The sequence below is a fragment of the Mustela putorius genome, unplaced genomic scaffold (genome assembly GCF_011764305.1).
Source record: "Mustela putorius furo isolate JIRA1106 unplaced genomic scaffold, ASM1176430v1.1 tig00001451_pilon_pilon_pilon, whole genome shotgun sequence".
In the NCBI taxonomy this organism is placed as follows: Eukaryota; Metazoa; Chordata; class Mammalia; order Carnivora; family Mustelidae; genus Mustela; species Mustela putorius.
In genome coordinates this window covers 1,402,999-1,424,212 of record NW_025421748.1, presented here as the reverse complement: position 1 = coordinate 1,424,212, position 21,214 = coordinate 1,402,999, and the positions used below count along the sequence as shown (strand labels likewise).

The 21,214-nt window shown below is 38.6% G+C and overlaps 1 protein-coding gene across 8 annotated transcripts in view; it reads left to right on the top strand.

Annotated features, from left to right (window-relative positions):
* DCAF6 (DDB1 and CUL4 associated factor 6) overlaps window positions 1–21,214 on the top strand; it is a 139,019-nt gene that overhangs the window by 104,660 nt on the left and 13,145 nt on the right. For 4 of the 8 annotated variants that reach the window (XM_045087772.1, XM_045087774.1, XM_045087777.1 and 1 more), the window contains 4 exons: window positions 130–242; window positions 1,381–1,467; window positions 1,664–1,991; window positions 7,005–7,046. In XM_045087772.1, the coding sequence (XP_044943707.1) occupies window positions 130–242; window positions 1,381–1,467; window positions 1,664–1,991; window positions 7,005–7,046 (570 nt within the window). Of the gene's footprint in view, window positions 1–129; window positions 243–1,380; window positions 1,468–1,663; window positions 1,992–4,104; window positions 4,263–7,004; window positions 7,047–21,214 lie in introns of those variants that run through there. The other 4 variants (XM_045087773.1, XM_045087778.1, XM_045087776.1 and 1 more) reach the window with 2 other exon arrangements.

The window sequence follows — 21,214 nt, the reverse complement described above, 5'->3', positions numbered from 1 at the left end:
AATAAATCCTGTATTTTATTTGTGGTATGAATTTTTTATTGTTTCTCTAGTTGTAAAATACAGAGATCATCATAAAAGTTCATATTTATTAACTTCTTGGTGGAACCACTTGTTTTGTTTTGATGGTAGGAGCAGTACTGCCTCAAGTTCTAGAGGGAATGGAAGCCACTGCAAATCTGAGGGTCAGGAGGGACCCTTGGCCCCAGAGAGCTCAGTGCAGCCACCAGGAGACAGCGACACAAGTAAGATAGTGCTGTGCTTTTGTTACTGTGAACCCCTGGGGCTGGGTATCCACCCAGTTTTCTGTTCCTTCGGCGCGGCAGTTCTGTGTCTTGTTTTTAATAAGTTCCCTTTGCCTCAGTAGTCCCAGCATCACTATTGATGAGCGATTAGCAAGTGTGGGTAGCCGGGGCCTTACACGTTTCAGATGGGGAGTCACAGGGAAGCACGGTGTCTCTCCAGGCACCGTGGTCTGAACAGTGGTCATTGCCCTGACAATATGTGAGATGTAAATACTAATTTGAGTGAGCTTTACTGTTTTTATACTTAGCAGCAAAATCCAAAATATCTGCCTTGATTTTCTTCAAAGACTATGGGTAGCTTGTAAAGGGGGGAGAAAAAGGAATGAAATTTGAATGGGTTATGTATGAGTGAATCCTGTTTCATACAGGAAATGCCGTTTGGGGACTTTTTCGGAACACTGTCCTAGAATATTTTCCATGACCATTATATGAAATTTAGTGTCTAGTACAGAGCCTGGAACACAGATTTTCAATAAATACTTGGTGAGTGAAGGAATAAATGAATTCTGCTTCTTATTAAATGAAGAGTACGTCAATGTTACAGAGTTCACGATAATTAGATATGTGTAAAACAACTGTCTGGCAAGCAGATATGCAGTTAGGAGCAAAATAGACTGGACCCTAATGGTCTTGGAATTAAATCACAGAAATAAATATTTTCAGTGGCCAAAACAATTTATAGTAGGGTCAGCTTTACGATTTGTTCGTGATAGTTGAGATTATACCAAATGCATGATAAAGGGATAGAAAAATACTCGGTTTTAGGTTTAGATTTTGTGAAATTTAGCAGACAGGCAAACCAAGTAATTTCAGCTGTGAGGGGTAATCTAAAGCAAAAATTCTACCCGAAGACTTCATGAAGGTCCATGCGTGGGCTTTGGGAGAAAGTGGGGACAGTGTTTGTACACATACATTCTTGTATTTCCTGAGGGAAGGTTGTATCTGAAGGTCAGGAGATTCTGTGATCCAAAACGGACTAGTAGCTGCTTACACAGAGGAAAGCTAGGATTTTCAGTCGGTGTTTATTTTTATTTTAAAAAATTGGATTTCATGATAATTTGGCTTATTTATTTCCCAGAAGTTCTTGAAGAACCATCAGAGGATGTGACCTCATGTCAGGAAGGTACCTCTGCAGAAAGCACAGTTGAGAACCGTGTAGACACAGGTGAGTTGTCTTGTTCTCTTTAGATAGTTGCTCCATGTTGGAAAACAAGAAGCTGTAATTTATGTTACTCTCTCCCGAGTTAGAGGCCATTTCCAAATGGATGTGTTATGGAATTCTCTTCCTATAGGGAGAGCGTCCAGTTTGATTAAACAGTGTTGCCGACATGACCAGCATTTTCTACTTTATTTTCCGACAGCACAGTCAGATACACTCACATCTGAGCCCTTGGATTCCAGCTCAGGAGAAAGAAATGACTTCAATCTTGATAGTTCCTGTGGGGTTCCAGAAGAACCTGCTTTGTCTGAACAAGACAAAGAACCAGGAACTCCAGAGCAGACTAGCACTGAAGGTGCTACCAGTCGAAACCCCACCAGTCCTGAGCCTCAGTCACAAACAGAAGCCATCGGGCCTTCGGCTCCTGAGGAGACATTAGCCAGGGACTCTGCTCTCCCGGACACAGATGACAGTGATGACGACCCAGTCCTGATCCCAGGTGCAAGGTATCGAGCCGGACCTGGTGACAGGTTGGTACATTTTTAGTTAAAATGAACTATAAAAAATACAATTCACAGGACTGTTTGAAGTCAAATAAAAGAAGCGCTCCATTTTTTACAGTTGCTTTTCTAAGGGTGTAGAGTTTGTTAAACTGTAAGTGATCATATGTGTTACATTCTTCGAGCAGACTGCGTTAGGAGGAGAATAGAAAGTCTCGTTGCTCTGTATCTCCAACACTGGAGACTCGCTCCCCTACTTCCAGATCAAGAGAAAGGAATGTGGAGAACGACCAACAGGCTGTGTGTGAAGGCGGGGTTATATTTAGCCATCAGACTGCCCGGGTAGTCATCCTGCCCTTTATCGGTTTTGTTTTGTTTCATGTTCAGGTTTTTTGATGTTCTGCTTTTCTACTGACGCTGGGTTAAGGTGGTGTAATAGTAGTTTTCTTTGAGAACCTTATGTTTTTCTGAGATTTCTACTAAACAACTCAGTTCAGGAAATGAAAAATTATACCAAATATATAGAATTTCTCACATGTTTATATACTTTTCTCATTTTTTACTTTGTGTGATCATACGAATATATCTTGTTTTTTAGAAGATAAAATAAAACTTTCAAAGCATATTGTGTTCCATACTTTTCAAAAGCTGTTTCTGCAGATAATGCTATCGGACCTCATTATAAGCTCTGCCCTTTTCCAGAGAACAAAATTTTATCTTTAAGTTCCTAGCTTACACAGTTGTGAAGAACCATTTCACATATTTCTTTGCTGAATATACTACCATTTATAAAATATTCTGACATTTCAGTCAAGTGAAAGATATCATAGATAATACAGCACTGCCATTCTTCAGTAGTAAACTAATGATCAAGAACATTATGACGTGGTTTGAATCCTGTTTTTACTGCTTAGTTGTAGTTCCTCATTTAAATTACGTGATGTTTTTGTATGGTTCAGGTTCCTTTTCTATAAAATGAAGCTATGACTATCTAGAATTGTTAAAAGAATTTTTAAAAATCCATTAATCATTCAGTCCCAGGACTTGTCCACCTTGAACGCACTAACTAACTAACTGATAGCTGTGTTAAGCACCCAGGATGTCTGTGTGGTTTCTCAGACTTAAAAACCAGTTAAAAGGAGAGTGGCTTTGGGGATAGAGACGGACAAAGGACAGCGAAAATCCCAAATAGTATTGCTTGCAGTTCAGCGAAACTGCCTTTTGTAGCTAGGAAAGGATTACCCCTCTACTGATACTTACTCCCGTGTCCTTAGTTGGGAGTCTTCATTAGTTAGGGTTAGTCCGAATGTTTATTTGGCAATGGCATTGTTTTTAAAAGTAGAGGAAGTAATCCCTCCCAATTTTTGTACTTCGAGATTGACCAAACGTCTTCTCTTTACCTGCCACACATTAGTCTTCAGCATTCTTAGTCTCTGTTTCAGACAAGGAAGACTTAGTTTCATTTCTTTCCAGACCCAGAGGGATACCATCACCCCTTAATTTGTACAGATAAGGTTAGCAACCACAGCACAATTTGAAAATCAAATTGATGGTTTCTAAAACCCAGGATGGAAAGTCAGCGTCTGTAATTATTTGAGGCTTACACATGTATGGCCTTCTCTTTATAAAAGTGAACATACGTCCTTGCTTTTTTCTGTACTTAGGTAGCTTAAAAGTGATGCTAAGGTCATAATTGAAAATAAAACATAAGTATATGCTTTCTAGTAAAGTGGACCATATATATCACTTACCAGGTTTGTTTGTTTAAATAAGACATTATATATATTTTAATAGATATTAGATACTTGCAAAAAGATCATAATTATTCAGCACCCTTTATCCAAGCTAATGATGACACTTTTATACCAAGCCTACTTTATAGCTGAGGAAACAGAGGTGCTAAGCAGAGTTTTTGTATATTCTAGACCTAACAAGGTTTTTTGTTGGTTGGCTGGTTTTTTAAACACAGTAATATAACATCAGTGAGAAGGGAGGATTTGGTGGGGAGAGGGGGTCCTAGAGAACCTAAAACTTTTTGGAGTATATTATCCTTAGTTTGGAGATATTACCAGAAACTATAATACCTTACTATTGAGCTTTATCATTTATTTTTCATTTTCGTATTAAATGATTTATGTTTTAGGAATTCGCCTAGGGTTTGGATCTACCACAAAGTTGGCACTGATAGTCTCATTGTTCAAAGAGACCCAGGTGCTGAACTAGACCAGCAGAATCTTTTAGAGGCAAGGGACTCCGGGACAGTGGCCTAGAGCGGACCTCACTCACGCCATGCATGTACACTCGCGTTCATACTCTCAAGGTTAGATCCAGATCTGAAACCTCGTCTAAGTCTACATTGGTTTCCCTGATTTTTAAAAATTATTATTACATATTCTTTAGTATTCTGTATATTCAGTTCAGGAATATAGCCTTAGTTTGTCCCATATATTATTTTTTTTATTCTGTACAACATAGTAGTGAACTTACTGAAGAAGAAGAAGAAGAAGAAGAAAATTCTTAACATTTAAGAAACTTGTTGAAGAAGCGAGGACAAATTCATAAGCCATTTATAAGAATGGGGAGAAACAGTTTTAATAAATAAATGAAATACAATGTTACAGATATACAAAAATGTACAGACTAAGGTGATGGTAAAGATTTATAGTGACTTTCACAACTCTGTCAATTTTTCTTTGCAATTTGCATTATTTTCTAACAGTTTTGGTGAAAAATCTTCCTTCTGATTTTTTTCTAAATAATTTGTATTGTTCTTGCTTCCTTAACACTATCTTGATTAAATCTTGAACTACCTAGATAAGGTATATTTTTAACATCTCTGCACCTTTCTAAGGATCCGTCTTCCTTGAGAAAATTGCCCATTTCTCTTCTCTATTTGGAGAATGGGTGTGTTGACTTTTATTCTTAAGAGATTAAGTTTTAAGATATTTTGCTTCTTTAGAACATGAAAAGAATAACTTACCAGCTTATAAGTAGGTATGGGACATCTGAGAATTTCTGTTTCCAAAGGGACAAAAGTTTTCAAAGCCTTGTAAAAATCATACCATTCAGTACTTCATATCTAAGAACACATTTCATACTTCAGTGAAGTGCCCAGCTAAGAAGATGCATGTCTTAAAGTTCCTTTGTTGCTGCCTCTTGAGAAGCCCAGTTGAGATCAGTTTGTTTGGAGTAAAGAAATGGCCCTAAAATTAAAAATGGTGAAAGTATATACTTAGATCTCTACTTTAATGTATATAAAGAATTATGTAATGGATCTCATAATTTTTTGGTCCCAAATTTAATTTTTGAAATGAAAGCTAAAAAATTTATAACTAAACCATTATTGACATACATTTAATAAAGATATCAAAAATAGTTCTTTGCAATGCAAAGTAATGATTTCTTTATAAAGATTTGCATTTTTAATCTGGTTAGGTAAATAGGACTTGTGTTTTCACTTTGGGGCTGAGATCAAGCATGAGAAAGAAATGTCTTAGAAAATAAAGGTCTTAACAACTAAAATAAATGTTTTAAAATGGAATACTCTTCTCATTAACGATAGCTAGTCTCGGTACAAATTCAGCTGGGACTCTCTAGAGCAAAGGTCAGCCGACTTTTTCCTAAAAAGCCAGAGAGTAGATATTTTAGCTTTGCTGGCCAAGAGGTTCTTCTGGAGGTACCTATGTAACTGTTTAAAGTGCAGATGCAACTATTTATGAATGTAGCTGTTTACAAACCTGGAAATTATTCATTGCCAACAGGCTGTTACAAAACCAGGCAACTGGCCAGATTTATCCCAAGGGCCATAGTTTGCTGATTCCTATTCTATAGCAAATCAATCTTGAAAGAAGCACAACTGTAGTCTGTGGTAAAACACATCTACTGGTAGATACCCAGAGTTTAAAATGATGAAGTCCTTCTCTAAATCACCACATACTTGATCCCCTTTAACTTTGTCTAGGGCAAGAGCATAGAACATTAAATGGAAACTAAATTGAAGAAAGAAAGAATTAATCAAACACATACTTTCCAATCATGGTATTAAAAAAACAATAAAAGTTGTGTGTGTATCCTTTGGTGATTTTATATACTGGATTTAGAAATATAAATGTGTGCCTTTGGCATGAAAGGAACATGGTCAGGTTTTCGGTTTATATGGTCTTCACATAAACTGTTCGCACAGGGCCAGATCAGTCTTACGGTTCATGGTGTGATGGATGGCTTGGCTGGTTGCTCTTTCTTTTGCCAAACCCAAGAGGGTTTTTGCTCCGTGAGAAGCATCTAAGTGAGTGTCCTGAAGTTCTCACATAGCCTTGAAAGTTTTTAGTTATGGACTCAGCCAAGATGCTCTAAAGATTTTTTCCATAAATCTTAAAGGTATTACCGGTTAGCCACTTTTCTAAATAGTATTTTTTACACGCATAGAAATGTGGTTCCATTTACCTACTCTGGACTCTGGAACACAGCCTTGATTTGTAAAGTCAGAATCCTTCCTGTGTTCTAAATTTGCCACCATCTCTTTAGTCATCCTGCAATCACTCCCAGTATTTCTAATGATTCCAGTGTATTCTTCACTGAAGAAAATTGCAGAGAGAAAAAAAGTAACGGTGGAGAAAGAACTGACCTCCTAGAGAGGTAAAGGCCCGGTTACTCTTCGCTCGCCCGCTCTGTGGTCTGTGGTTAGGACAGGTGAGTCAGCGCAGGGCTTAATTACCCTTTCCTGAAGGAGCAGCACAGCCCTGGGGGGCATAATGCGGGGTGAGTCGGTGCAGTTCCCCGCTGTCACTGCTCCGTTTCTCATCTGTTTAAAGATAAAAGGTGTTAAGTGCAACGTCTTCCTTCAGTGCGTTTCTGTTCCGTTAATTTCCTCAGACACATTTAGGTGAATGACACAGTCTCACATTAGACCTTAAATCACAAAGGGAAGCAGATGTTTTCTTAGATTTCGCTGATTAATGATGAAAGTGGTGACCTTAATGCTTTCAGTGTTTGGTTCTTTGAAGTCTTTGTGAGTGACTTTAGTTATTGTGTTCCCTTCACTAGATTTAATATCAGAGGAACAACAGTAGGTGATAGAATAATGAGGTAATTCAGTATGTTCCTTCGTTATTTTATTTTTTCTTCATGATGAATTTGCCAGGTCCTCTTTTCCACAGCTAACCGCCTTTCTTACTAACAGTTAATCCATCTTGTGCTTACTGAGCTCCAGGTGCTAAGCATTGCACAGCAGGTTGCTTTTCACAAACTGTGTTTAGCTGCATGCACTGCATGGGAGTAGAATGAGAAGAAAGTCTCTGTGTGCGGATGTGACGGATGTTCCCTTCCAGTGTGTCAGATGCTAAAGTAACTGTAACCTGAAGTGATGGACTTTAAATTACTGGTTACTCCATTTTGAATATCTTGTTGAAGAATATAACTTACTTTTTTTAAAACTTGACTGGGCTACCAATTAGCAATAGCAATATTTTGTTATTACTCAAGTATAGTCCTTTTCTTTGAGATCAAGATGTAAAAATTGACTTGAGTCTAATTCTGTGCATAAAATTCTGATTTTTTAAAGAAAGCTATTTCCTTATAAATAGTTTAATAATTTAATGTCACACATCAAGATGACCTATAACTCTCAGACATTTTTGTAACTTGAAGACGAACAGTGGGGTATGTTTTTAAAATACAACTTTAAAGTGAACTTCAGTCCCATTATTCATACCCCAAACCTGTTTTACTGACAAAATCAATCTTGTCCCTAATTCCAGTGACACATGTCTGTTCTTTTCCATTCATTACTTTCTAAAAAAAAAAAGGGGATTATAAAACAAAATGGGATTTGTTTCAGGGCTTTTTGACTTTGTGGTTTATACATTTTATCCCAAGTACTCAGAGCCAGTTTCTCCTTTCGTAACTGTAACTGGTAGCTGCGATAGAGCAGGAGAGTGATGCTTCCCTTCCCTCGGCGCTAACGAGATCAGACCCCTTCCTTACCTCACTCCCTTCTTTCCTACATGGACGTCGTCTGGGGCAATTTCTTAGCAAAGGTAGCTGTTTCCTGACACCAAGCACACGTGTAGCCTGCCTCCCCTTTTAGCAATTGGGGACACTCAAGGAATGTAGCGTTCTGTGTAAGATAAAATTAAAAACATAAAATTAGTACACGTTGTTCTCTTTACTGCGCACATAGCCAGTCTCCACGAGGGACTGTCCTGCAGCGTTCTGTGACTCTTCCTGTAACCGGCCCGAGTCTGAGTGATGGGTGCCAGATTCAGTCTCTTTCTTTCCGGAGTGAGTAGAACGGCGGTCATCCCTTCTCCACTCAGCTGCTGTTACCTCATTTCCTCCCACCTGGTCTCCTGCTCAGACGGTCCCACTGCCGCCAGTCTCTTCTCACCACAGCCACTTGCAGGGGTCCCCAGTGCCCGGGACAGAGAAAAACTCCAGCTCCTTTGCTTGGTGCCTAGGCCGTGCTCTGTTGGGCTGCTGCCGGCAATTGCTGAACCTCTTGACAGCAAACCTGTTTGGAGCGTCTCTGAATACACTTCATGCCTCCGTTGCTCTGCGCACTCTGTGCACTCTTACCCCCTCACCATCCTGTTGACCACCTCATCGCAACATTCATCTTAAGCTGCCACTTTTTACAGCTTTTCTTGGACCAGACTTTTCATAGCCCCAAGTGGGACTCCATGTTTCTTCTGTGTGCCCTTACGCACCTCTGGTGAGCTGCCTGCAACCTCACGGTGTGTGCGTATGTCCCTGTGGCCCTAACCGAGGATGGAGGCACCTCTGAGTCCAGCCTGATAATGCATACAAGCGTATGGAAGTAGGAGTTGGCAAAGACGACGCCCTTTCATCTCTGACTCCAGTAACTGAGTTTTTATCCTTATTCCGTACGTGATCTGGCTTACTCTTTTCTTCCTTTGATTTCATGATCTGAAACATAATGAAAAGCTCTGAATTATGGTTGACCCTTGAACATGAGTTTGAACTGTGTAGATTCATTTACATGCAGATTTTCTTATAAGTACAAGACTATGAATTTACAGTACCTTAAACTTTCTCTTAGGATTTTCTTTCTTTCTTTTTTTTTTTTTAAATTTCTTAAAAGATTTTTATTTGAGGGGCGCCTGGGTGGCTCAGTGGGTTAAGCCGCTGCCTTCGGCTCAGGTCATGATCTCAGGGTCCTGGGATCGAGTCCCGCATCGGGCTCTCTGCTCAGCAGGGAGCCTGCTTCCTCCTCTCTCTCTCTGCCTGCCTCTCTGCCTACTTGTGATCTCTCTCTGTCAAATAAATAAATAAAATCTTTAAAAAAAAAAAAAGATTTTTATTTGAGAGCGAGAGAGAACGCTCAAGCACAAGCAGAGGGAAAGGGAGAGAGAGGCAGACGCCCCCCCAAGCAGGGAGCTCAATGAGTTGGGCTCAATCCCAGGACCCTGAGACCATGACCTGAGCTGAAGGCAGAGGCTTAACCCACTGAGCCACCCACCCCCCCACCTTTTTTCTTAATAATGTTTTCTTTTCTCTAGCTTAATACTTTATTGTAAGTAGACAGTATATAATACATACAACATACAAAATATGTGTTACTTGCCTATTTATGCTATCAGTAAGGCTGGTGGTCAGTGGTAAACTATTAGTAAGTTTTTGGAGAGTTAAAAGCTTTAATGCAGATTTTCAACTGCATGGGAATGTGGAGGGGTCCGTGTCCCTAATTCCCACGTTGTTCAAACATCAACTGTATTGTTTCAGAGGCGCCCCAACATTCCCACATATTTGACAGCTCCCTAAAAAAGACACACAGAACTGAGATTCACTTATGATTATGACAAAGGAATAGACACGTCGGACAGAGTCTGGAAGAATGTGAACATAAGCATCGAGCGTGCTTCCTCCCACCGTGGGCCGTGTAATGCACTCCTTCCTTCAGCAGTAAAATGCAGTCATGCTTGTGTCGTGTTTCTTTTGTGTGTGTGTGTCGTGTTTCTACCCAGAGAAGCTTAAGAGTCAAAATCCAGCGTTTTTATTAGGGGCCAGTTGTGTAGACACCCTCTACATCCAGCTACAACTACCTAAATTCCAGATCCAGAAGGAAAGTAGGTGTTCACATTGTTTATTACAGATGGTCTGGGCAAGCAGGTGCATCAGCATTCAGTGTCCTGGACAGGCGGAGAAATGTAGGGAACATTCCACAAGTGGAGTTCCCAGATGCCAGCCAAGGGCCAGCCTTAGAAGGAGGGCCTTCTAAAGATAGCATCAGGCCAGCCGTCCCTTAGCTTTACTAATACATTTTGAGGGAAAAGTATATTCCCCACCTCTACACACACAGAGCCCATGTCCATGTCTTTCTTTCTGCCCCCAGAGCGGTCAAGGTTTCATTTGCCACAAAGAAAGTGTGCCCATGAGCTCTGTCCACTTCCCAGGCTCAGTAGCCTGGGACTGAGGGCGGGCTGGGCCGCTCTCTCCCCAGTGGCTTTGCGGTTCTTGCAAAGAAAACTGTGAGCCGTCTCAGAACAGTAGGATCTCCTGCAGGACGAGAGTGCTTCCAGCTCCTTGATGTTGGGGACTAGGAGCCTCCAGAAACCTCTTGGCAGCGTGTGCTGTTTTCTTGTTTTGCCCTGAGTGCTCTGATACTTTGCAGTGCTGTCCCACAATCTGGGAAATCCTGCATCGTGTAAACCTCTTCTGGAGATTCACAAAACGAGCATAATAAAGCCTCTCAGAAAACATGCAACCAGAAAACCGATGAGCTTTGCTTAATTCATTTCTTTCCACATTTTGCAAACCCGTTTTGTGGAACACCTACAAAAATCTCGGTTTGGAAAGTGCTCTTCCAGTTTACATTCTAAATTGTGTCAGGTTTGCTAGCTGCCTAGACTAGAAGACTTTCACACCTGCACAGTAAAGAATTTCTAACTATAGGTTAGCTCTGAATTCACCTGCTGTCATTCTAGTCCTGTCCTTATGTTCCGTCCTTAGTACAGTATCCTTTTATATTAATCTCCTTTGGCTAACTGAATTACTCCTTAAGTCACTTATTCCAGGTTAAATAAATCAGTTACTTCCCAGTCTTTGATTAAACCATTTTTCTACCCTAAAATTTCTTCTTCCCCCACAAAGCGTTTTAATAACACCAATAATATCAGTTAATTTGTACCACTCTAGCTATATATAATTGGGGTGGGGGTGGGGTTTGGTTTAGTTTTAGGTAGGCTCCCTGCACAGTGTGGAGCTCAGTGTGGGCTTCGATCTCAGGATCGTGAGATCAAGACCTGAGCAGAGAGTAGGAGGTGGACACTTACCCAACTCCGCTACCCAGATGCCCCTGTAATGGTGTTTTATAAAAGGGTTTACCATATTGAAAACAAAAGGCAAAATAATTCATATTTTATATTTTTAGTGCTGTTTAATTTCTTCTTATATCTTAGCCTGGTCCTCTGACTACTAAATGTGCCAATTTATTTATTTATTTTTTTAAATAAATTCCTAATTTGAGCTTGGAATTATCTTAAATTTTGCTGACCATTTAGAAACAGAATTTTTAGAATATGCAGTATTAAAAATAAAAAGACTCAGGGAAGAGGAAGGGATCAAAATGCAAAGTCAGGAATCTAGGTTCTTGTTTTCTTAGGTCAGTCATACGCTAGATTCATTCTAGGCTTTTTCCTAGTAAATGCTGTCTGCCAAATAAATAGCTGATACCTTGAGATATTTTTGTTTTTCCTTTGACATTTCTGGATGAATCAGTTTCGTATTCGTTATTTTATCCATTCAGTAAACCTATATGAACCAAACACTGGTAGAAGCTGGAGATTCAAGGATAATGACTCTTGGTTCAGTGGGATTCATAGACACATCTAAGTAATTTTAATACAGTAATTGCAGCAATAGAGTTTTTCACAGGCACTGGCATCATTAAGGGCCCTTAATCTAAAGAGGGGAGAATTCTATTTTTTTAATTCTTGGTTTATGACACTATCATTGTTGATTCATGTTTGGTTCCCTTTTTTTCCATTTATCTTTATTCATTTCTTTATTTGTTATTTCTTTATTCATTCATTATTATAATAAATAAATATCCATAAACCCACCACCTAACCCCAAACTGGAAGACTGCCAGCGACTTAGATCTCTCTGTTCTGTCCCTCACCCACCTTTCCAGGGCCGACCACTCTTCTGATCGTTCTCTTTATCGGGCCTTGCTAGAAACAAAAAGTTACCACAAATATAAATGCCAAAGTAATAATACATCATTTAATTTGTTTGCCCACTTTTAGACTTGAAAAAAAAGGATATTGTCCGAATGTGATATTAGGACTTGCTGTTTCTTTCTCAGTCAACATCACGTTACGGTTCATCCGTGTTGTTACGTCCCTGACGCTCAGTCGGTTTTTTGCTCTATAACAATCTACTGCGCGACTGTCCATCATGTCTGCCTTTCCCTGTTAGTGGGCATTTAAGTGTTCAGTTTCTGCTCTTACTAACAGTGCTGGTTTGAACATTCTGAAACATGTCTCCTTGGGCTTTTCTGGAGTACATACCTGAGAACAGAGTGTTGAATTTTACAAGATAATCTCCAATTGTTTTCCAAAGTGCGAGTGTAAACTAATTTGTACAGTCACTAAGTAATCACATTGATCCACAACTTGGTTTTGTCACTTTTTTGATTTTACTAATTGGTTCAGTGTACAGTGGCATCTCATGGTTTTGATTTTCATTTCTGTACTTACAAAATGAGATTATGCATCTCTCATTTGTTTTTTGGCCATATCTGGTTTTCTACTGGGTTGTTTTAATTGAGTTGTTTTTCTCTTCCATGTTAAATTTTTTTTTAAGGAATTCTTAATGTACTTTTTATACTAATTTGTGTCATTTACAAGTGCAAATATTTTTTCTGGTTTGTGATTTATTTTTTTAAGCTGTATTTTGAGGATTCTTAATTTTAATGTAGTTGAATTTTATCATTCTTTAATGCATATCGCTTCCTTTTATTTAAGAAATCCTTACTTCTGGAATTCCAAAAATGGAAAGTGTTCTTTTGAAGTCATCTTTTTTTTTTTTTTAAGAACTTTTTATTTTTTTTTTATTTTTTTTTAAGATTTTATTTATTTATTTGACAGAGAGATCACAGTAGGAGAGAGGAAGGGAAGAGATCACAGAGAGAGAGGAAGGGAAGCAGGCCCCCTGCTGAGCAGAGAGCCCGATGTGGGACTCGATCCCAGGACCCTGAGATCATGACCTGGGCCAAAGGCAGCGGCTTAACCCACTGAGCCACCCAGGCGCCCTGAAGTCATCTTTTGATTAAAATATTAATCCATCTGGAATTGATTTCTTATTCATGATGTATATGTTTGCCGTGTAGATAGCCTTGTTTTCTCTGTTCGTTTATTAAATGTTGAATTTCCCCAGAGAGCAGCTGTGCTACCCATCACATTACAGTGTCCATATAAACACAGGTCTGTTTCTAGGCTTTCTGTTTCATTCCACTGGACAACTGTTTGCCTCTCCTTCAGTACCATACTCTTATAATTACTCTAGCTTTATAATCTTAATATCTTCTAAATCTCTTCAAATCTCTTCTCTTTATTTTTCTTTAGAAGGGACTTGCTCTTCTTTGTCCTTTGGTCTGTTTTGTGATCAACATTTTAAGTTCCATATAAACCTGTAAAAAATTTTAAGTTCCATATAAACCTGTAAAAAATTTGAAGAATTGATTATCCTCACAATATTAAATTACGTGTATATTTATTCAACTCTCTTAAAAAATGTCTTTTATTAACATGTTATAATTTCCTACGAACAGGAATATATTTATTTAATAGACCCTTTCATCTTCATTGCTGTTGTAAATGCATTTTGTTTTTAAACTTATGCTGTCTTAATAGTTTGTTGCTGGTGTTTGGAAGTTCATTTGGCTTGTATAATAATGATCTTATATCCATCCAATAATTTTTCTGTTACATCTATTAATTGCCATGGAAATTCCTTTTTTTTAATAGACAGTCATATCATTGCAAATAGGAGTTTTCTTTCCTCCTTTTGCACTCTTACTGTGTATTGGTTAATGAGTCACATTTACTTAGTAGTAAAAGTCACACCTTCTGATTTTGAAAAGAATGTCTACATGAGTTTATTTAGGTTTGTTTTTTAGGGTTTTTGTAGATACCTCCTGTCAGATTAGGGGATTCCCTGCTGCCCTACTTTACTAACAGTTTTATCATGAATGAATATTGATTGAATTGGGTACATTTTCTTCATCTCTTGAGTTCTCATATATTTTTTCTCCATTAACCTGCTAATACAGTAGATAACACTTGGAAATGTCCTACTATTAAACAGTCTTTTGGGACGTCTGGGTGGCTCCATCGGTTATGCGTCCGCCTTTGCCTCAGATCATGATCCCAGGATCCTGGGATCGAGTCCCGCATCAGGCTCCTTGCTCAGCCTGGTGTCTCAATTAATAAAACAACAACAACAAAAAAAAAACAGCCTTTCAGGTGTGTCTTATGATCCAGAATGTCATCTGTTTTGGTGAACTTTCGGCTTGAGAATGTGTGTTCTGCTGCTGGTTGAAGTAAGCAGGCCGTGTCTGTCGTATCCAGTTGGTCAGTGGTGGCGTTGAGTTCGGCCCTGTCCTCAGTGTCTGCCTCCTGGATCTGTTGACGTCTCCAGCTAGAACAGGGCATTCGTCTGTTGCTCCTTGCTTCTCTCTCAGTTGCTGCCCCGTGTGTTTCGACCCTCTCTGGAACGGCACATACGCTTTAATGATTGTTCGGGGGAAACTGACTCCTTTGACATTGTGTCATGCTCTTCTTTAGCTTTGATAACTTTGCTTACTTTGAAGTCTGCTGTGTCTGAAAGAAACATAGTTATTCTTACGTTCTTTTGTTTAGTGTTAGCATGGTATGCTTTTCTTTTCTCCGTACATTCACTTTTACTCGGTATGAGTCTTTACTTTCAAGTGGATTTCTTATAGACCGCCAATAGTTGGGGCGTATTTTTTGATCCACCATGATAAGCTGTCTTCGAATTGGTGTATTTAGAGCACTGACATGCAAAACATTATTGATAGAATTGGATTAAAGTCCATCATATTCTTTACTGTTCTTTGTTCTTTGTCCCCTTTTTTAAAAAATTATATTTATTTGACAGACAGAGATCACAAGTAGGCAGAGATGCAGGCAGAGAGAGGGGGAAGCAGGCTCCCTGCTGAGCAGAGAGCCTGACACGGGACTCAATCCCAGAACCCTGGGATCACGGCCCAAGCCGATGACAGAAGCTTTAACCCACTGAGCCACCCAGGCGCCCCTCTTTGTCCCTATTTTTGTCTTTTCCTTCTTTTTCTGCCTTTTGTGGTTTGAATTCAGCATTTTATATGATTCCGTGTTTTTCTCCTTTCTTAGCTCATCAGCGATACTTCTTTTTAAACTTTTTTAGTGGTTGCCCTATAGTTTACAATGTACTTTAATAACTAATGCAGTCCACTCTTGGATAATACTGTACCACTTCCCAGGTAGTGTGATACCACGATAACAAAACCCTAATTCCTTCTTCCCGTCCCTTGTGTCATTGCTGCCATTCATTTCACTTTAACATAAGCGTGCGTGCGTATACGCACACGTAAAACACATGCATAAGCACACATGATGGTGAAATACGTTATTGCTGTTATTATTTTGAACAACTCTTACCTATAGTTTTATGTATATAGATAATAGATAAACTAAGATTAAGGAAAATGGAAGTTTTTCTTTGTCTTCACTTATTCCTTTTATGTTCTTCCTTTGTTTATGTAGATCCATGTCTCTGATTCATAATTTTTTTCTTCTCTATAAAGAGCTTCTTTTAACATAGAACTAAAAGGCAGTTCTATCAGCAACAAATCCCTTTGCTCTTTGAGAAAGTTTTATTTCTCAGTCACTGAAGAGGATAATTGTGCAGGGTACAGAATTCTGGGTTGGTGATTTTTTTTTTCTTTCAGTGTTTTAAGTATTTCATTGCATTCTTTTCTTGCTTCATAGTTTCTGAGGAGAAGTTGGATGTGATTCTTATCTTTGTTCCTCTCTAGGTAAGAAGTTTGTTTTCCTCTGGCTTCTTTCAGGATTTTTTTGATCCTTGATTTTCGCTATTTTTAAAATGATATTCCTAGGTTGTAGGATTTTTGTATTGATTTGGTTTGGGTTGGGGTTTTTTGGTATTTATCCTGCTTGGTGCCCTCTAGGCTTCCTGGGTCTATGATTTGGTGTCTGACATTAATTTGGGAAAATTCTTAGTCATTATTATTTCAAATTTTTCTTTTCTTTTTCCTTTCCTTTTCCTTCCATCCCCTCTCCCCCTTCCCTTTCCTTTTCTCCCCTTCTGGGATTTCCATTGTGCTTATGTTACATTGATTGTAATTATCCCACTATCCTTGAATATTCTCTTTTTGGGGGCTTTTTTCCAGTCTTTGTTTTCTTTGCTTTTTGGTTTTCAGGGATTCTATTAATATATGTTCTAGGTCAAGGATTTTTTCAGCCATGTTCAGTCTGTTAATAAGGCTGTCAAAGGCATTCTTCATTTCTGTTACAGGGTTGGGGTTGTGTGTGTGTGTGTGTGTGTGTGTGTGTTTTGTTTGTTTGTTTATCTCGGGCAGTTCTTTTTGCTTCTTTCTGAGGACTTCCAGCGCTCTGCTTACATTGCCCATCTGTCCTCACATGTTGTGTACTTTATCTGTTAGCGCCCTTAATTAATCATAGTTACATTAATTATAGTTGTTTTAAATTCCTGGTCTGTTAATTCCACATTGCTCTGTCTCTTCAAACTGTTTTTTTTTCTCTTTTGATGTGCTTAGTAGTTTTCTTTTTCTACTAGCTATATATGATGTATCGTGTGAAAGGAACTGCTCTAAACAGACTGGTGATGGGACGGCCAGGCATGGGGGAGGGGAAGCATCCACCGTCTTCAGATTATGTCTCAGTCTTTGAGTGAGCCTACATCTCTGGCCTTTAGAAGTGTTTCGCAGGTTTTTTGTTTGTTTTCTTTGCCTTTAGGTGGGATAGGATGGCCAGAGTGGGCTGTGGTTGGCTGTTTCCCTCCCCTAGGTTAGTTAGGCTTTGATTATTTATTACAATAATAACCGCATTAGGGGTTATTAACCCCAACAGTTTAGGCTCTAGTTTACTAGTTTCCCCTAAGAGCAGACCTTACAAAGAAGAAGATGTGCTCTGGCATTTTTCAAAATGGTTCCTTTTCCCCTCTCTGTGCCAGAAACTCAAGGGGATTTTTCTCCAATATTCTGTGTGGCAGTCTGGTCTGGCTCCTGGAAGTAAATCTGAAAATACAGTGGGAAGGACTCCTGTAACTGGGATCCCGTGGAGTTTTTAATTCTCAAAGCTGTCTACACCACATCCCGCAGTTCTCAGATCACAGTCTAGGTGTTCTTACCCCAGGTCTCTGTTCTGCTAAGCTGTGACTCTGCCTGTTCTTCTCTCCACTCTTTTTTTTTTTTTAAGATTTTATTTTATTTATTTGACAGACAGAGTTCACAAGTAGGCAGAGAGGCAGGCAGAGAGAGAGAAGGAAGCACAGTCCCCGCTGAGCAGAGAGCCCGATGCGGGGTTCGATCCCAGGACCCTGGGATCACGACCTGAGCCGAAGGCAGAGGCTGTAACCCACTGAGCCCCCCAGTGCCCCCGTCTCTCCACTCTTGAGGAACCCGTTTGCCCTGTCTTCCCCGCTCTTATGGATCCCAGAACAGGTGTTGGTTTTTCAGTCTGTTCAGCTTTTTACTTGTCAGTTTGGAGTGAGGACTTTCAACCTCCTTACATGTAGAACTGGGTTAGACAATCTTTGTATTCGTGGGATAAACCGAACTTGATCATGATGTATTATCTTTCTGATATATTGTTGGATTTGATTTATTTGATATTTTGTGAAGTTATACTAGTATTAGAGAAAAAGTAGAAAAAAATATCTCCTATTTTCCAGAGTTTGTATAAGATTGGAATGATCTTGTCCTTAAAAGTTCAGTATATCTTACCTGTTAAAACAACTGGACCTCATGTTTTCTTTTGGAGATGGTTTTTCAGTACTATTGTACTTCTTTAACAGCTGTGGTACTGTTTGCTCTCTTTCATCTTTAACCCGTGTTAGGAAGTTTTTGAAAAATGTGTCCATTCATCTAAGTTTGAAAATTTATTATACTGTCTTTATTATCTATTTAATTTCTACTGTCTTGAGTTATAACCACCTTCTTTTTCTTTTTCTTTTTCTTTTTTTTTTTTTTTTTTTAGATTTTATTCATTTATTTGACAAAGAGAGATACAGTGAGAGAGGGAACACAAGCAAGGGGAGTGGGAGAGGGAGAAGCAGGCTTCCCACTGAGAAGGAGTCTGATGTGGGGCTCGACCCCAGGACCCTGGGATCATGACCTGAGCAGAAGGCAGACACTTAACAACTGAGCCCCCAGGCGCCCCTATAACCACCTTCTTATTCCTAACATTATTGGAACTCCGTTAATTTTCTCTTCATCATGGCAGAACTCTGTATTGTGTTTCTTTTTGTTGTTTTATTTCTGCTTTCTCTCTCTTTATTATTTCCTTTCTTCTGTTTTCTTTGAAATTTTTGTGTGGTTTATTATTTTTTCCTAACTTCTTAAAATGTGTACATTTAGCTTTTTTTCAGTAACATCAAACTTGTGGTTAGAGAATATGGTTGGTGTTAGATGCATTCTTTGAAATTCATAGAAACTGACTTTGTGGACTTGTACATGTCAAATTTGTAAATATTTCATGGACCCTTGAAAAGAATATTACTCTAGTTTTTAATGTAGAATTTTATTTATATATGGCCAGTAGATCAAGACTGTTGTGTTATTAAAATTATTTATAATTTTGGTGTTTGTGTGTTTGTTTTGTCAGTTTGGCAAATAAAATACGGATAAAGGCATGTGGAAATCATTACGACAGTGGTGGATTTGTCTAATTCTCCTTGTAGTTAGGTCATTTTCCTTTTAAATGGATTTTGAGGCTCTTTTTTATTGAGTGCATGTATGTTACGTTGTTATATCTTCCTAGTAAATTGAACTTAATGTGTATGTAGTAGTCCTCTCTGTTCTTTTTTTTTTTTTTTTTTTTTAAGATTTTATTTATTTATTTGACAGAGATCACAAGTAGGCACACAGGCAGGCAGAGAGAGAGGAGGAAGCAGCTTCCCCACTGAGCAGAGAGCCCGAAGCAGGGCTCGATCCCAAGACCCTGGGATCATGACCTGAGCCGAAGGCAGTGGCTTAACCCACTGAGCCACCCAGACACCCCAGTCCTCTCTGTTCTTAATGATGCTTTTTATCTTAGTCTGTTTCACCAGACATTAATATAACCCAGCCACCTTTCATTGGATTAGCTTTTGTAAAATATCTGTGTGAAACTTTTCCTTGTCCTCATGCTTTCACTGTGTCTTAGACAATCTCTTTTTTCTCAATTGGTATGTTTAGTCTATTTAAATTTACTATCATTGTGACTATATTTAAATTTGTTTCCAACTTACTCTAATTATTCTCTTTTACCACTTTTTGTTTGGTTTTGTTTTTTACTCTCTTGGTTTTTTTTAGGATTGATTTAAGTTTTTTTATCTTTGTTTTCTAGTGCTTTTCTCTTTTTTTTCCCTCCATTGGGTTGGAATTTATACTCCTTATTACTATGATTTTATTGTTTACTTTTGAAATTTTATATGTATTTAACTTTATAATGTCTTTTATGACTTTTAAATTGGGAGCCAAACTACCAAAACTATCATAAAAGTATGAATAATATTCTCCAAAACAACTTTGCAAGTGGAAGGCCTTTAATAAATATTTGCTGATTGGCATTCTTCATATGTATATATCATTTTAATTTTCATTTTCAATGACCTGTATTTTTTTTTCAGTTTTTCCTATGAAAATCTCCTTTAAGAAAGTTGTTTCAATATATTCATTTTAGCTTATACTGTTAACTGATTTGCACATGACCTGATTGTATATGTAGGTATAATATATACTGTTATTTTTATTTTCTAATTTCAAATTTGTGCACTTGAAGCTTTTCACTTAGATAATTTTCCTACAGTGGGATAGTGGTAGTAGGTACCCTAATCTTGAATCAGAACTCTATAATACAAATCACATAACTTGAGAGCTAGATTTTTTAAAATTTATTTTCCTCCAAATTTGTATTTAAATTGTAGTTAGTTATATAGTGTAATACTGGTTTCAGGAATAGAATTCACTGATCCGTCGCTTGCATAGAACACCCAGAGCTCATCCTGACAAGTGCCCTCAATGGCCACCACTCATTTAGCCCATCCTCCGCACCTTGATCAACCCTGTTTGTTCTCTAGCATTTAGAGTCTCTTATGTTTTGTTTCCCCACCCCTCTCTCTCTTTCCCCTTCCCATTATGTTCATCTGCTTTTTTTCTTAGATTCCATGTGTGTGAAATCATACAATATTTGTCTTTCTCTGGCTGACTTCTTTCAGTTAGTGCAGGGCTCTGTCCGCATCCTTGCGCGGGGCAGGGCTTCGTTCCTGACCACGGAGTGGTAGGTCTAGATTTTACAATCAGAATGGTTAAGCCAGACAAGCGGGAAGCAGTAAATTAGACCATATTCTACGGCTGACTTTTAAACGAGATGAACATTTTTGACCTGGTGCTGTGCTCACTAGTTCTTAATGATTATCAACACATTAAGTATTCAACTTTAATTCTGTCCACATATCTTGTTTTAAATAACTTGAGCTTCTGTCTAAATTCTTAATTTGTCATATAATTTCTTTTCCCATTTACAGCTCCTGAGGCCTTCGGTTTGTCAGCAAGGTCATTTCTATTCCCTTTACTGATACTCTGCTTTCTTAACCAGAGTTTTTTTTCTTTATTGGTTTTTTGCTAATCACATCTTTGTATCTAATTGAGAGTGTCTTCTCTTCTACTTCACAACAAAGATCCAACTAGGTTTCTTTTGAGAGCATTTAAACTTTAAAAAGTTTTTTATTTTTTTTAAGATTATATTCATCTGGGGCACCTGGGTGGCTCAGTGGGTTAAGCCTCTGCCTTCAGCTCCAGTCATGATCTCGGAGTCCTGCCATCGAGCCCCACATCGGGCTCTCTGCTCAGCAGGGGGCCTGCTCCCCCCCCCCCGCCTGCCTTTCTGCCTACTTGTGATTTATTTATTTAAAAATAATAATCTTTTTTTAAAAAAAGATTTTATTCATCTATTTGTCAAGAGAGCACAAGCAGGGGGAGGGAGAGGCAG